This window comes from Venturia canescens, chromosome 8 (assembly GCF_019457755.1).
Source record: "Venturia canescens isolate UGA chromosome 8, ASM1945775v1, whole genome shotgun sequence".
NCBI lineage: Eukaryota > Metazoa > Arthropoda > Insecta > Hymenoptera > Ichneumonidae > Venturia > Venturia canescens.
The window spans coordinates 2895764-2912700 of NC_057428.1; the positions used below are offsets into that span (position 1 = coordinate 2895764).

Below are 16937 nucleotides of genomic sequence, written 5' to 3' on the forward strand. Positions count from 1 at the left end.
CAATGCTTTTGAGACTCAATATCTTCGGGTCGATGGGCACCTGTCGCTCAGGCGTCTTACATATACCCGTGAGGTTGCAAACGATAAAAAGAAACAATTACAATAATGGTTCGGCGAAATACGATGCGCGACTCGACAACAAAGCCGGTGGGCTAGGAGCGGGGGGGGGGGGGGGTAGATCACGCGAAAAAGGGGCTTAATACTAGCACCACAGCACTCACTCGCATTTAACGCAAAAAGAATAATCTCCAAGATAAATCACAACCAAGGGAGAATCGATCACGAGCCAGAAGGGCTCGGGGAAAATTCGACCATGAAAACGTGACCGGCGAAATCGAGACGCGATCTATGACGAAGATGGCGAAACAACCACGTGTCTTCGTCGCAGAGTCAAGAGAGTGAAAACGATTTACTTGGCGCTGAGATTATGCGTCGTACGATTTTTCGGGCTCAAGATTGCCGCTATGGTCTCCAAGGATCAAGCCGGTGGTCGTTGGGACAAAATAACTGGGGTCGAACGAAACAAAACTACAAGTCAGATTGAAAGTACTGGGAACTGGGCCGTGGTACGCACGCCGGAGTCGTGATGGAAGTGATTGATCTCCGTGCTCGCTCGTCGTTCTTCCTCGTTGCGCATAAATTATTGATTATTGATCCTTGCGCGCGCCAATGATCATCCAATCGGACTTTTCTATCTCGCGCAGGAGTAGCGACTCGGGGACGAGGGAGGGTGAGGAAGGAAAAGGGCTAACGACGAGGGCTATCGGTTGGCGATTGATTGCTTGACGGCGCGGCGCTGTTATCAGCCGGCTCGATCGATGGCGCCGCCTGGACGAAGCTCGGCCTTGGGCGCGAATTTTCGGTTCACTAATTCGTGATAACAGCGGGGCTGATGCATACCGGCCGGAGTTAACTCGGCTCTTGCTCGGAACCTCGACGCCAGGGAACTCGTACGATGATTTTCTCGAGTTGGAGACAATTCCTTCTCGAGATGACGTTCGATGATATTGATCGGTCCCATGACTCGGTCCTACTAGCCTTTATCCGATGTTTCAGCCTCTCGGGATTCGGGGAAGGGCTTTTTACAAGTGGGAGGGAATTGCTCGGGGCAGGGTTTGACGGGGACTCTCGTTCAGGGGGAAAGAGGGATCGTAGTCGGTGAATTTCACGAGTAGACAATTGCGAGCGAGTGCCAAGACGGCCGAAGAACTTATGGCTAATAAGAATGGCGATACAGAAAAATGACTGATTAAAATAACATAAGAAAATGGTGTGATGCGCAATTGGTTGAAAATGCCAGAAAAATATAGCGATTTTTTGACGCTTCAAAAGTGAGTGAGCGGTGTGGTGGATTCCACCACGACGCGGGGCGTTGCGGCTCTGCCACAACGTCACATTCTTTAACTTCAAAAACAATTTCTCGCAAAAAATTCTCTTTTTCTGTAGTTCCAATTGTGGGCACTACATCAATAATCTCATTATATTTCACCTGGAGAGACATTGCTCCCAGGTCAATTAAACTTTTAAGCGGTTGCAAAGAATCTACACCAAGCAACACATCCCTAATCAAACCGGGCACTATCAAAAATTTTATGTAGGTTTTAACTTTCCCAATTTCAGTCATTGCCATTATTTGATTCCTAACCTTCGTTAACATGCCTTTTATCGCTCCTTTCACCGTCACTCCCGTGACAGGCAAAAGTGGACAATTTTTCAAAATCTCCCTATTCTCCAAATAAAATTCTTCAGAGATCGTGGTAACTCTAGAACCTGAATCTACTAACGCTGTAACCTGAATACCTTCTATTTTAGCATAAATTTCTGGACAATCTATAATTGGCAAAGCTTCTTCATTTATTCCCTCTTCCATTAAAAATTCCCTAGTATCCGTGAAAATCGTGTTTATTGCCACTTTTATTTCCTGACTATCGCTCTTATTGTGGAGGTCCTCCGATAAACCATCCTGAGATTCTTTATTCTTTTTCTTAATCTTCTTCTTTTTCTCCGTTGTACCTCGTTTGTTTCCTTTATTATTAATCTGGTCATTGTTATTAAGCACGGGTACAACGTTCATTCGTTTCCCGCCCGAGATGTCGACGGCTGAGGCTCTTGATGGACCTCCATCGCTTGGACGTCTGTTGTCGTTCGTTGGTTTGACGATGGTCGTTCGGATTATTCGGCGGCCGGTATCCTCCATTGTTCTGTTGCGGTCTCCAATTCGGATTCTGATTTTGTCGATTATATCCGTTCTGTTGATTATTATTTCCGTTATTTCGATTCTGCTGAGGATATCCGTTGTTTGGCCGCTGGTTGTAATTTTGTTGATAATTGTTGTTGGGCCTTTGATTGTAATTTTGCTGGTAATTGCGGTTTTGTTGATTGTTCCAGCCGTTATTGTTGTTATAACCTCCATTGGGTCGGTTATTTTGGTTCCAGTTTGGGTTTCCACGGTTGAAATTGTTCTGATATCCACCCTGGTTATTCCAATTGTTGTTTTGAGGCATACGGAATGGCCTTTGCTCATTTTTGTTCTGATTTTGACTTGTTTGAGAAGCTTCCTTCTCCTTTTTCGAATTTATTGGTCCATGCGGATCTATCTTTCCCAAGAATTCGATCAATTGTTCCAGTGTTTTGAATCCTCGACTGATTATAGTTGCCTGAATCTCATCCGTATAATGTTGCAAGAGTGATGCGATTATGTCCTCGTCGCTTGGAGGAGGGATGAGATCCTTCGCGGCTCCGAAAATGTTGATCGTGTATTCCACTTTCGATGTTTTGTTATCCTTATCAGAGTAGTGTCCGAATTCGAGGTCTTTTCTCACTTTTCTCTGGACATCGGTGCTCCAGAAGCGCTCAACGAATTTTTTCTCCACTTCTTCAAAATCCTCGACGCGATCCTCAATAAGAACCCACCATTCTTTTGCGGCTTTTTCTAGACACAGTCCCAGCAAATATTTCATTTCAGTGATAGTGGGGTTTGTTACCTCACAATAATGCCGAAACTCCTTGATGAACTTCATTGGTCTTTTCCTTTCCGATCCATCGTATGTGGGAGGTTTAATTTTAATTTTGTTTGGATGCATGTCCATTGGCAGCATCGTCCGAATCCTATCTGTTTTCTCTTCGGGCTCATATTTTTCCTCTTCGTTCTCGGATTCGTCGTCAGAAACCTCTTTGCTTGGCTTCGGTACAATCCGGGTGCTTTCAGTGTTCGGACTATGAATTTTTTCCTTAGATTCGAGATTCTCCACCCTTTTCTTGATTGCGCTGACGTCAAGTTGTATTTGAGCCACACTAACCTCAATAACGGCACTTTTCGACTCATTTTCTTGAACTATTTTTGTTAAACCCGTTACGTGACGTTTAATTGGGTCATAGATTATATGGACATCACTAGCGATTGTAGCTTGCAGAGTCTTGAATTTTTCCGTAAATTCAGACCTCAAATCACTAAAGGCCTGATTATTTCGGGCAATCTCGTTAGCCATGCTCTGGACCTGTACCTTCATCTCTTTCATTGCGTCGATTAGGCTCATCAATAACTCATGATTTAATTCCGCGAATTCAATTTTCCCTTTATTCGATTTAGGGGTTTCAAATTCCTCCATTTTAATTTCTTCATTCTGATCCTTATTATCATCGTCAAATTTCTCTTGTTGTTCAAATCCGAAATTCCCACAAGATTCATTAAAAATGTTCCCCGCCCCTGGAGGAGGAATTGAGGTAGTCAAATCGACATTTTGTGCCGTTCGCTCATCGGGATTGTGGAACCCGGAATCTCTCGCTGTTTCGTTTCTGTCGGTCTTCTCTGCCATTTTGACGTAATCAACTAATTTCATTTAAGCCAATCTCACGCTCGTTTGCAATACCTGTCCCTGTTCGGGCGCCAGTTGTAACGTAACGCTCTTGCCGACCCGGCCTGAACGCCGCCACGCGTCGGTTCGAGCTACCTTAATTTTAAAAGGAGCAGGTATGAACGAGACGAGAGACGAGAATTGTGTTGATAAGATAACAAAATGAATTTATTAAACAATACTATTGTGTTTTTACAAAATGATACGCGTTTTTAATTTTAATCTTCGTCTGTCCGCGTTGTTTGACCAAGTCAAGCGAGAAAAGACTCGAAAGACCCGGAAAAACGGAGCGTTTTTCTGTATGAAATTTCGATTGAATTTTCAAATTTGTTTTTGTTTTTGTTTAGACAATAAAGAACGCTTTATGGTTTATCGTGCACCCTGCTTATTCTATTTCCTTTCCTTTCCGCTTGCATGAGATTTTTCAGACAAAAAACAAACAAAAAATCATGAAATTCGCAACACTAATAATTGACAACCGATGTCCTGTAATCCTATACCGCTTGAACCTGGATTTCTACGCTTCCTAGTAATTCAAGAGTGTTGTACGCTTTAGTTTTTACAATTTCTCAATTTGTGATCGCTTGGACGCTATACAAACTCTAGTCTCACCGCTGCCTCTTGAATTAACGCTTTTATTCGCTTGTTATTGTTTTTATTGATTATAATTTGATCGGATGTTTTATTTTGACTTTGAAGTCTTACAATGGTTCAAATGAACTGTAGATTATTGAATTATTCAATTTTAATGCTAATTTCTTCGTTCGACCCAACCAAATCGGATCAATTGTAAAACAATTTTGAATTTAAGAATAACTAATCATAAAATCATTTATTTATCGCCTCTATTCTCAATAAACCCAAAAAAATGCGAGGTGGAAAGTTTGTGCTTGACCACGGGCCTCAAACGTCGCCGAATGGCGCCAATGCTCAAAACACAAGACAGGTTAGGATGTGAACCCCAGACCACGGGCTCGATACGTCGCCGAGTCTCGCCAATGTCCTGAGCATTCACTAGGTTAGGTAATTTTGCCCACGGACCACGGGATCGATACGTTACCGAGTCTCACCAATGCCCCGTGCAGCGAAAATTCGGAAATTATAGGATAAGTGGAATGGACCCTGGACTACGGGATCGATACGTCGCCGAGTCTCACCAATACCCCAGGCATCCAAAGGAATAGTAGGAAAAAGGATTTTTAGGTTTTACCAGAATAGAGTGTATTTTGCTATTTGATGTTAGGAGAGCTCTTCTAGGAGATCCGAGTTGGTTCTAGAGGTGGGGTGAACTGCCTGCCGAATGAGCCGTGCACCGACTCTTATACCCCGTTCCCCACTCTAAATTCTCTCAAACGCCGAATTTCTCTATTTCGGATGCGTTCTGCGCATTCCCCTGTAACGGGCTTCACCATTGGCTCGCTGCCCTAATTCGCGCCTTGTTATTGGCCGATCGCTATTTTGCCCGATGCGCCGAATTCCGCTTTGATTAATTTTCAGCTCAGCATGATTTTAAAATGATGAAATTACAATGTCAATTGTTGTTGTTTAATTATTTGAGTGATTTGGCTTCATTGTTTCATTTAATATTATTTAATTAAATTTTATTTGAAAAACCACAAAAAGTCACGTTCGGGTTCCTATAGCCCATGAACGCTTAGCCCCGCGGATGCGCTGTCATCAAGCATCTCGCTCTATTTGAAATAACACAAATTTTCTACAAGCTTTAATCTTTTCTCTATTTTTCTTTGATAGCGGCTATTTTTCCCGACATTTTCAGCCTAATTACGCTCATATTGATAAATAAAAAGTTTGAAAACAATTAGAATAAAAAAATTATGATTTAGTTTGATTTCTTGTCAAGTGGCGCTGTTCGGAGCGTTGCCCGCCGTCTCGCTCGGGCCTTTGTGCCAGTCGCCAACATGGCCGCCGGTTGGGACGCACGCCCGTCATCGCGCCGCGATGTTTTTCACACGCGTAGTATTTGATAGTTCGAGCGGGCTCGAGCCGCTACGCGAGTGTTACGTCTCAATATCTATACTCGAAATCGTTGAAGCAGCCTAAATACCGATTGCTCAGAGCAAATGCTTAAACCTGTGGAAGGAGTGAAATTTATTCAATTTAACGAGCATGAACAAGTTGTGGCACCTAGTGAAGCTCGCACAAACTCCATATTCATCTTTGACGATATAGCGTGTGAGAAACAGGACAACGTGAGAGCATTTTTTTCCATGGGAAGACACGAGATTGTGGATAGTTTTTATCTCTGTCAGACGTATCAAGAGACTCGGTAGAGTCTCGGGACAAGTACATTGACAGCCCTATCGTCTGCTGGCCCGAGGCTCTCGCCGAGTATACTTTCTCTGAATAAAGCGATTCGCCATGGTGGGGGTAAAATTGGCAAGTGATTTTTTTGAATTACCGAAGTTATGAGTCATCTGAGGCTTTGAAAATTGAACTTTTAGCTAATTAAGAAATTCTCTTTAGATTGCGCCCAAAATCAACACGATCGGTGGCGTAATTGCTGAGAAAAAACTTTGCACGGGCTCAAGATTATGCAAAAGTTACTGACACATCACGAGTTCGACGTATACGTATACGCGTTTTGACGTAGTTAGTGGTAGTAGAGTTGTTGCCTCTACGCATTCTGATTGGCTCAACGATGTCGGCTCCTCCAGCTGCTAGGCCGACCGCGGGTGAGGCTCAAGTGTTAGAAGGCCTAAAATAGCGAACAGGCATTTTGTATATCTATATATGCGTTATACAGAATGCCTGTTCGCCATTTTAGGCCTTCTAACTATTGAGTCTTACCCCGACCGCGCTCAGACTCCGTGAATATTATATATATATATATGAACCATGTGTCAGTTTTCGATCATCGTATAAACAAACCGAGTTTTGACATTATGGAATGCGTGTGGGATAAATAAAAAAAACTTTCGTTATCTAACGAAGTGCATAGTACTATAACCTGTGGAATGCTAAACTAAACCGGTATAAAAGCAGTCGCGTAAATGTAGTCTGGTGTGTGAAAAAGAATAAAGTAAAAATGAAATGCATGTCGACGAAACTTTTTAAGATTTCATTAATTCGTTTGACTGAAAATAAGTTTATCATTTATATCATTTGTAAATAGGTTATATGATATCAATACATCGATACGGACATCCGAAACCACCTGAAACTTGTTTTCATACTGAACGTCATTTTGACAGGTGAGGTTATAATCCCCAAAGTGCTGTTGTGTGCAGACTCTAATTAATAAATGAAAATGGTTAGTGAAAAGTGGTTAATATTTATTTTGTTAAAACTTGTGGTATACTAAACCGGTATAAAAGCGGCCGCGTAAATGTAGACTATGATCTGTGTGTGCTAAAAAATATAAAAAAATGCGCGATGCATATGTCAACGAAACTTTTCAAGATTTCATTATTTCGTTCGATTGGAAATAAGTGTTAACTGAGATAATCTTTCAATTAAACCAGAGTTCGCGGAATATTGTCCAGTGTAAATATATCATCAGTTGCGTGATAACATATCATATGTAATAATGTAGGTCATATATACGAGTTCCCTTTGATAGCTGTGTGGTAACGAACCGGCCGGGGTTTGACGTTACGAAGTGTGGGACAAATGTAGCAAACGTTCGCATAGTTAGTGAATAATATAAATAAGGCAAATCAGTTTATCAAAAATAGGTCTGGAAGTTGTAAGAAAAAATGTTCGTCAACCTATAACGTCAAAATTTCATTTTGCGATCTGAAATATTATGGTTGATAATTAATAAAACAAGAACACACAAAACAATTGACAAAACATATTAGAGTACAAGGAAAAAAATCGCCAAAGTCCAAGGAGAGACCTGTGACGAAATATTTTCAGTACAATTTGGATGAAAAATAGGTCTTTTTTCGTAGAAACCAACGTTATAAGCCGAAAATCATATCGCGGCCTCCAACCCGCTTTCCATCATGCTCTTTGGTTCTTAATTGACAAAACATATTAAGGTACAAGGAAAAAAATCGCCAAAGTCCAAGAACAAACCTGTGACAAAATATTTCCAGTTCAATTTTTACGAAAAATAAGTCTTTTTTAGTGGAACCCAACGTTATAAGCCGAAAATCATATCCCGGCCTCCAACCCGCTTTCGACCGTGCTCTTGTGTTCCTGATTGACAAAACATATTAGAGTACAAGGAAAAAAATCGCCAAAGTCCAAGAACAGACCTGTGACGAAATATTTCCAGTTCAATTTTTGCGAAAAATAGGTCTTTTTTCGTGGAAACCTACGCTAAAAGCCGAAAATCATATCCCGGCCTCCAACCCGCTTGCGGCCGTGCTCTTGGGTTCCTAATTGACAAAACATATTAGAGTACAAGGGAAAAAATCGCCAAAGTACGAGGACAGACCTGTGACGAAATATGTCCAGTACAATTTTGACGAAAAATAGGTCTTTTTTCGTGAAAACCAACGTTATAAGACGAAAATCATAAATAATTCATAGAAATTTAAACTAAAATCCTATAGTCAACTGAGCATAAATAAGGAACTTTTGAGAAAAAAGACGTGATATCAAACCATAAACTTCCCCTAAGAAAAAAAAGGTTGGGACAAGTACATTGATGGTCCCTCGTTTGCTGATAATTCCATCCATGAAAAAAACTTTAAAAATATTTTCTTTTTAAATTGTCAAAAACATGATTTTATAAAAAAAAATACAGAACAATTCGAAAAAATTTTCACAAATCTTGAAAAAACATTATCTGTAAAAAAATACTAATCTGTATCTATTTTTTAAAGTGTCAAAAGAATCAAATAACAAGTAAAAAATAAAAAACCGAAAAATCGCGCTTGAAATCATTTTGGAAACCGATGCCTCATTCTTCTTATTGGATTCGAACAGCTAAATCAATTGAAAAAAATTCCATCTTATTTACGTGCAGCATTAAAATTTATTATATCAATTCGAGGCCAAGTATTTTCTAATGAATTGAAAAAGTTACCACTTGAGTTACGTGCAGCACTAAAATTTATGATATCAATCGAAGGACAAGTAATTTATGAGTAAGTCCAAATTTCAACATTATGGAATTGTTCTAAGAAGCTTTTAAATCCAAAAAAAATCATATGCAAGCTAGTCATTTCTTACTCTATGGTGGCAAAGACTTATAAGAAAATCGATTCTTTTCAGACTTTCAGGAGCTTCTGATATTATTCACAATATTCGACGTCGATTGGATCGATACAAATTATGTTTAAATATGAGTTAAAAGTACTTGTCCGGCTCATCACTTTCCATTAAAATTGTTTATTCAAATAAAAATCAGAGCTTCTCTAGAACTGATCGAGCACAAATATTCATGCAGAGCGTATTTAGAGAGTTATCTTCAAGTAATATTCCCTTAATTGCACTTATTGAATAAGAATGGAAACGAATTGTCCTGTACTATACAAGGGATGTTATTGTGCATCGATAAATAAAAAACATTTTGCACATTAAATATGTTCAAGCTTCCAAAAATAACTCCCCAGTTGGTATTGGAATGACGGCAATTTTTACTTCTCACTTTTTCCAGCGAACGAATTTCATTCGGTATAACTAACCTATACTATTATTAAGAACATTAAACTAATAATAAATCGTATGTCAATAAATTTTTAACCGTATTCTGCCGTACAATTTCGTTTTTTTATGATTGATTTTTATTTGAATGAATAGTGATGGGCCGGACAAGTACTTTTAACTCATATTTAAACATAATTTGTATCGATCCAATCGACGTCGCATATTGTGAATAATATCAGAAGCTTCTGAAAGTCTGAAAAGAATCGATTTTCTTATAAGTCTTTGCCACCATAGAGTAAGAAATGACTAGCTTGCATATGATTTTTTTGGATTTAAAAGCTTTTTAGAACAATTCCATAACCTAGGGAAAAAAAAGGTTGGGACAAGTACATTGATGGTCCCTCGTTTGCTGATAATTCCACCCATAAAAAAAACTTTAAACAAAATTTTTTTTTAATTGTAAAAAAAATTATTTCATAAAAAAAAATACAGAACAATTCGAAAAAAATTTTACAAATCTTGAAAAAATGTTATATTAAAAAAAAACTAATCTGCATCTATTTTTTAAAGTGTCAAAAGAATTAAATAACAAGTAAAAAATAATAAACCGAAAAATCGCCCTTGAAATCATTTTGGAAACCGATGCCTCATTCTTCTTATTTGATTCGAACAGCTAAATCAATTGAAAAAAATTCCATCTAATTTACGTGCAACATTAAAATTTATTATATCAATTCGAGGCCAAGTATTTTCTAATGAATTAAAAAAAGTTACCATTTGAATTACGTGCAGCACTAAAATTTATGATATCAATCGGTGGACAAGTATTGTATTAGTAACTCCAAATTTTGACATTATTGAATTGTTCTAAGAAGCTTTCAAATCCAAAAGAATCACATGCAAGCTAGTCATTTCTTACTCTATGGTGGCAGAGACTTATAAGAAAATCGATTCTTCTCAGACTTTCAGGATCCTCTGGTATTATTCACAAAATTCGACGTCGATTGGATCGATACAAATTATGTTTAAATATGTGTTAAAAGTACTTGTCCGGCCCATCACTATTCATTCAATAAAGAATCAATCATAAAAAAACGAAATGGCACGGCAGAATCTCGTTAAAAGTTTGTTGAAATGCGATTCATTATTAATTTAATGTTCTTAATAATAGTATAGGTTAGTTCTTATTCCGAATGGAACTCGTTCGCTGGAAGAATAAGTGGGAAGTAAAAATTGCCGTCATCGAATGTAAACTGCAGAGTTATTTTGGAAGCTTCAACATATACATTATGTACAATTTTTTTCATTTATCGATGCACAATAATATCCCTTCTATATAGCGGAATCATTTGTTTCCGTTTTTTATTAAATTAGTGCAATTAAGTAAAAATGACTTGAAGATTATTCTCTCAATTCCCTCTGCATGAATACTTGTGATCCATCAGTTCTACACAAGCCCTGACTTTTATTTGGATAAACAATTTAAACGGAAAGTGATGGGCCGGACAAGTACTTTTAACACATATTTAAACATAATTTGTATCGATCCAATCGACGTCGAATTTTGTGAATAATACCAGAGGATCCTGAAAGTCTGAGAAGAATCGATTTTCTTATAAGTCTCTGCCACCATAGAGTAAGAAATGACTAGCTTGCATGTGATTCTTTTGGATTTGAAAGCTTCTTAGAACAATTCAATAATGTCAAAATTTAGAGTTACTAATACAATACTTGTCCACCGATTGATATCATAAATTTTAGTGCTGCACGTAATTCAAATGGTAACTTTTTTTAATTCATTAGAAAATACTTGGCCTCGAATTGATATAATAAATTTTAATGTTGCACGTAAATTAGATGGAATTTTTTTCAATTGATTTAGCTGTTCGAATCAAATAAGAAGAATGAGGCATCGGTTTCCAAAATGATTTCAAGGGCGATTTTTCGGTTTATTATTTTTTACTTGTTATTTAATTCTTTTGACACTTTAAAAAATAGATGCAGATTAGTTTTTTTTTAATATAACATTTTTTCAAGATTTGTAAAATTTTTTTCGAATTGTTCTGTATTTTTTTTTATGAAATAATTTTTTTTACAATTAAAAAAAAATTTTGTTTAAAGTTTTTTTTATGGGTGGAATTATCAGCAAACGAGGGACCATCAATGTACTTGTCCCAACCTTTTTTTTCCCTAGGGGAAGTTTATGGTTTGATATCACGTCTTTTTTCTCAAAAGATCCTTATTTATGTTCAGATGACTATAAGATTTTAGTTTAAATTTCTATGAATTGTTTATAATTTTCGGCGTATAACGTTGGTTTTCACGAAAAAAGACCTATTTTTCGTCGAAATTGTACTGAAAATATTTCGATAGAGGTTTATTCTTGGACTTTGGTGATTTTTCTCCTTGTCTTCTAATATGTTTCGTCCATTGGGAACTCAAGAGCATGGAGCAATGCGTGTTACGGGCCGAGATATGATTTTCGGCTGATAACGTTAGGAAAAAGAAAGGAAAAGAGGAAAGATAGATCAAATTCTAGACACAACAAATCCAACAGAATTGGCCCTTTTTAAATGTTGCTTTTGCATTCTGAATCTAGACATTTTCGTATCATTCAAAACGTGTCTCCGATGAAATATATTTCCAAAGTTTGCAAGTGGCCGCTGAGATCCAATTATCTACAGTTTGATAATTGCTGAAAAAAGGCACCCGGAAACATTTATTATGTCAGAACTCAAAAAAGCAAAAAAAACTGAGCGTACTTAAGTCAACAGAGCAACGGAATTCAAAGACGTTTAAGGTATCTGCATTGGTTTTGGAGAAAAACAATTTCAGGAGAATTCAGGAATGAATTTAAAAGTTTCAAAACTCAGAATAAAATAGAAAACGGAAAATTTAGGAATTTAGAAAAGCTGAAGACGTTTGTGATGAATTTTTGAGATTACATGTTACGGTTGGAGTAAAAAATTTAAATGATTGGCACACATGCTGCGACACAAAAATATGAAAGTTTGGAGGTATTCACTTCATACCGCAGTAATACAAACTTCAATAGTATTTAAAAAGAAATACTTTAAAACTTACTAAACCAAGTTCTATTACTCATTCTCATAATCAAAGATAGGGGGTGATACTTAACACACATATTTATGCACAGAAATTTCAGAGTTCGCAGGTATCTGCTGCGATTCAATGTATCTGCACAATAAATTTTGAAGACAGCAATTTAAAATCTATCCATAAATGAGCAACTGAAGACTTCTGTGATGAGTGTTCACTTCATATATATGTTACAGTTAGTTTTAAAAAGTAAAATGAGTGGCACAGTATATCAATTTTATAATTCTCAGATTTTTGCTGTATTTCAATAATCCAAATCTATAGTATTATAGAGAAAAGTTGGCAAAAGTCATGATGTTACGTTGAAATGACATAGCGAACATTATATTCAGAAATTCTGTATGTTCCCATGGATGTTAGCAGGCATTATATTTGATCGCATCCAAAACTGAGCAACTGTAGACTTAGCGTAATGAATCTTTTCACTAATAATTCCACATTTGTAGTTTGCAAAGTGGGAATACTCAACATACATGTCATTTCATAAGTATTGTTGTCAAAATTTGTGTTTGCCTACTGCATTCCAAAGATTCGACTTTTCATATGATCAGCAAACAAAGCATCCAAAGACTTTTTGGAATAAGTTTCAAAATTTGTTACTCGACAGACCAGGTGGATAAAGAATCACTACACTTATATCAAGACCAGAAACTGTTTTGAGAATCTGATGTACAAAATGTGAGATTGATGATCATAGCTGGAAACCTCTTGAATCACGTTACCACAATCAGCATGAAGAAATAGTAGAAAATCATAGGACACATATTAGGCAATTAATTAATGATATGTATCGATCCGCTGCAAACCGATGGAGTGAAAACAAGGATCGGAGAGGGCAGAGCCAAACTGAATATGAAGCAAAATATGGGAAACATGAGAAATAAATTAGAAAACATTTATTCAATTAAAGTTTACAACATCATTCTAACAGTTCTGTGTGTTTTTGTTGTATTTATTCATATATATAATCTGACGCCTTCATATATATAACCTAGCCTACTGACAATATATTTACACTGGACAATATTTCTCGCACTCTGATTTAATTGAAAGATTATTTTAGTTAACGCTTATTTCCAGTCGAACAAAATAATGAAATCTTGAAAAGTTTTCGTTGACATATGCATCGCGCATTTTTTATATCCGTTTTCGCACACATATCACAGACTACATTTACGCGGCCGTTTTGATACTGGTTTAGTATATCACAAAATTTAACGAAATAAATAGTAATATGCACTTCGTTAGATGACGAAAATTATTTTTAGTTATCCCGCACGCACTTCATAACATCATAACCCCAAACGTCAACATGACGTGAAACTTCGGCTGGTGACTTTCGAGCTCTCGGCATGTGACGTCAGTCCGCGACACCACCGCGAAGTTAGACCGAGGGACATGAGGCCTTTGATGGTATTATATACAGTCATGTCAAATTTCTAAATGTGTTAGTAACTTTTGCATAATCTTGAGCCTGTGCAAAGTTTTTTCTCAGCAATTACGCTACTGAGCGTGTTGGTTTCGGGCTCATTCGAAAGAGATTTTGAAATTTAGTCTCCAAACTAATTTTCGCTTAACAAAACATCTCTTGAGCTCCGCAATTCTAGAAAATGACATGCCAGTTTTACCCCCACCACCGCGAATCGTTTTATTCAGAGGAAAGATAGTCTCGGCGAGAGCCTCAGGCCAGCAGACGACAGTGCTGTCAATGTACTTGTCCCGAGACTCTACCGAGTCTCTTGATGTTGAAATTTGGACTTACTCATAAATTACTTGTCCTTCGATTGATATCATAAATTTTAGTGCTGCACGTAACTCAAGTGGTAACTTTTTCAATTCATTAGAAAATACTTGGCCTCGAATTGATATAATAAATTTTAATGCTGCACGTAAATAAGATGGAATTTTTTTCAATTGATTTAGCTGTTCGAATCCAATAAGAAGAATGAGGCATCGGTTTCCAAAATGATTTCAAGCGCGATTTTTCGGTTTTTTATTTTTTACTTGTTATTTGATTCTTTTGACACTTTAAAAAATAGATACAGATTAGTTTTTTTTACAGATAATGTTTTTTCAAGATTTGTGAAAATTTTTTCGATTTGTTCTGTATTTTTTTTTTAAAAATCATTTTTTTGACAATTTAAAAAGAAAATATTTTTAAAGTTTTTTTCATGGATGGAATTATCAGCAAACGAGGGACCATCAATGTACTTGTCCCAACCTTTTTTTTCCTAGGGTACTCGTATTCCGAAACATCTCGTGAGAGACAATGCAAATTTTATAGTGCTATTCAAGCAAGATGATATGAACCTCAAGCATGTATATAATGATCATGTTAATACGGATCAAGAGACTCGGTAGAGTCTCGGGACAAGTATATTGACAGCCCTGTCGTCTGCTGGCCCGAGGCTCTTGCCGAGACTATATTTTCTCTGAATAAAACGATTCGACGTGGTGGGGGTAAAATTCGCATGTGATTTTCTTTAATTACGAAGCTCATGAGTTATGTACGGCTTTGAAAATTGAACTTTCAGCTAATTGAGTTCTCTATCGAATGAGCCCAAAATCAGCATGATCGGTGTCGCAATTGCTGAGAAAAAACTTTGCACGGGCCTAAGATTATGCAAAAATTACTTACACATTCATGATTTTCGTATCTGTATACGCGTACTCTGACCGCTACAAACATAGGCTCCTTGGCCCCCACGATCACCAATCCCCGGTTAGAGAATTTTTGTTGCAACCAATGAGAGGTGAGTAAATTTCTAGGCCAATCACATTCAACAATAAATTCAGGGAAGTTGGCGGAAAGCAGCTGTGGAAGGACCGAGAGCCCGAAAGTCACTAGCCGAAATTTCATGTTATGTTGACGTTTGAGGTTATGATCCTCAGAGTGCTGTTTGCGTGCGGATTGTAAATAAATGAAAAGTGGAAGGATTAATCAACAATGACGTGATTATTTCATTTTATATCAATGAGGTGATTATTTTTTCAATAAAATAGTGGTAATGAAAAAGTTCAAGCGCGGTCAAAGTTGCTCCCGATATTTTATTTGGAATAAATACACACCCGGCACATTTCGAGTATCGGTATTTTTATAGAATCATCATTTCGACATGTGATTAAAAAAATAATGAATTTTCATATTCTTTCCCGTGATTCAAATATAAAAGAAATCGAAATATAACCTCGCTCGACAGTGGAGTTACATTCCGCTTATAACTACAATGTGCCAAACATGTGAGGTGCTAGATGGATTATGCATTCATTGTGGAAATACGATCTCTAGTTAACAACATCGGTAAGAATACATATACATTTTTCATATTCTTTCCCGTGAAATAATCAAAGTAGGATTATATTATCATTATGTTATTATTTTTTTGAGTTTTAACCTCGCTCGACAGTGGAGATACATTTCGCTTATTTCTTTTTACTCCTCATGCCTATTGTTGATAAATCAATTTCTATATAATCATTTTTCATATTATCGTTACTTAATTTGTCTCATTATTAACCGAAATCAAAATAAATTTTTTTAATAATATCGCGTGGGAAAAATATATTAAAGGAAAAAAATCGCGTAAACTAGTAGACTCTTTTAGTTAATATTTTGTTTTATAATTATGGCAGTAGTTTTTTTTAATATCAGGTGAACACCATTCTCATGCACAGTAGGCACAACGACGAGAATCCTCGACGAAATATCTGTTGGATGTCTGAACCGATGAAGTTGTTTGACGAAATTGAATATGAATAAGTGCACGGGCGCAACGCAAAAGTTCTCGAGCATCTTGTCAAATTTTAGGTGAATCAAGCACGCGGAAGAGAAGGCGTACAAATGAAGCCCTATCTACAACATGGCGAGGGACTCGTTGTAATGTTGCTGGTGATATGAAAAGAATCCGACTCGAAGAAAATTTCAAATATTTGCTATCTAACAGACCTCGTCATAGGTTCGTTCTATTTTTTCTTCTTAACAAGCGATGTGTCATATGAAAATATTGAACGCCCACATGAAAGAACCAAAATATTTTTTCTCATCAAAATTAAGCCTTTTCAGAAATTTTGTAGAGATTCATATTAAAAATTTATTATTACAACAATGAACGAAATGTCCTCACGTAAATAATCAATTTTTTTCACAGCAAAGATATGTTGAGTGGTTTAAACTAAATTTTATTGATTTTCATTAATGAATTCTAATCAATATTGTTTTCAAATGAAGGCCGGCACCGGAGCTTTACCAGTGGAAGAATACATTTAAAGACACAAAACAAGACCGCTTGATAAGAAGTTCTCCATGGGTTATATATGCGAACACACAAAACAAGATTTAGCATTCAATCATATATTTGATTTGACGACCACTGTTCAAAGTATATTCCAAGAGCTGTGCAA

At 36.9% G+C, this 16937-nt stretch overlaps 1 protein-coding gene across 1 annotated transcript; it reads right to left on the bottom strand.

The window, feature by feature from the left end:
• Positions 1-2051: 2051 nt before the first annotated feature.
• On the bottom strand, positions 2052-3815 carry LOC122414848 (G-quartet DNA-binding protein TGP1-like). Its single transcript, XM_043426451.1, has one exon. It carries the CDS (start codon positions 3813-3815, stop codon positions 2052-2054), a length of 1764 nt encoding a protein of 587 aa, XP_043282386.1.
• Between the last annotated feature and the right edge of the window lie 13122 nt (positions 3816-16937).

Coding starts and splice junctions, on each gene's coding strand:
- LOC122414848 (XM_043426451.1), bottom strand. CDS start 3,815: ATGGCAGAGAAGACCGACAGAAACGAAACAGCGAGAGATTCCGGGTTC.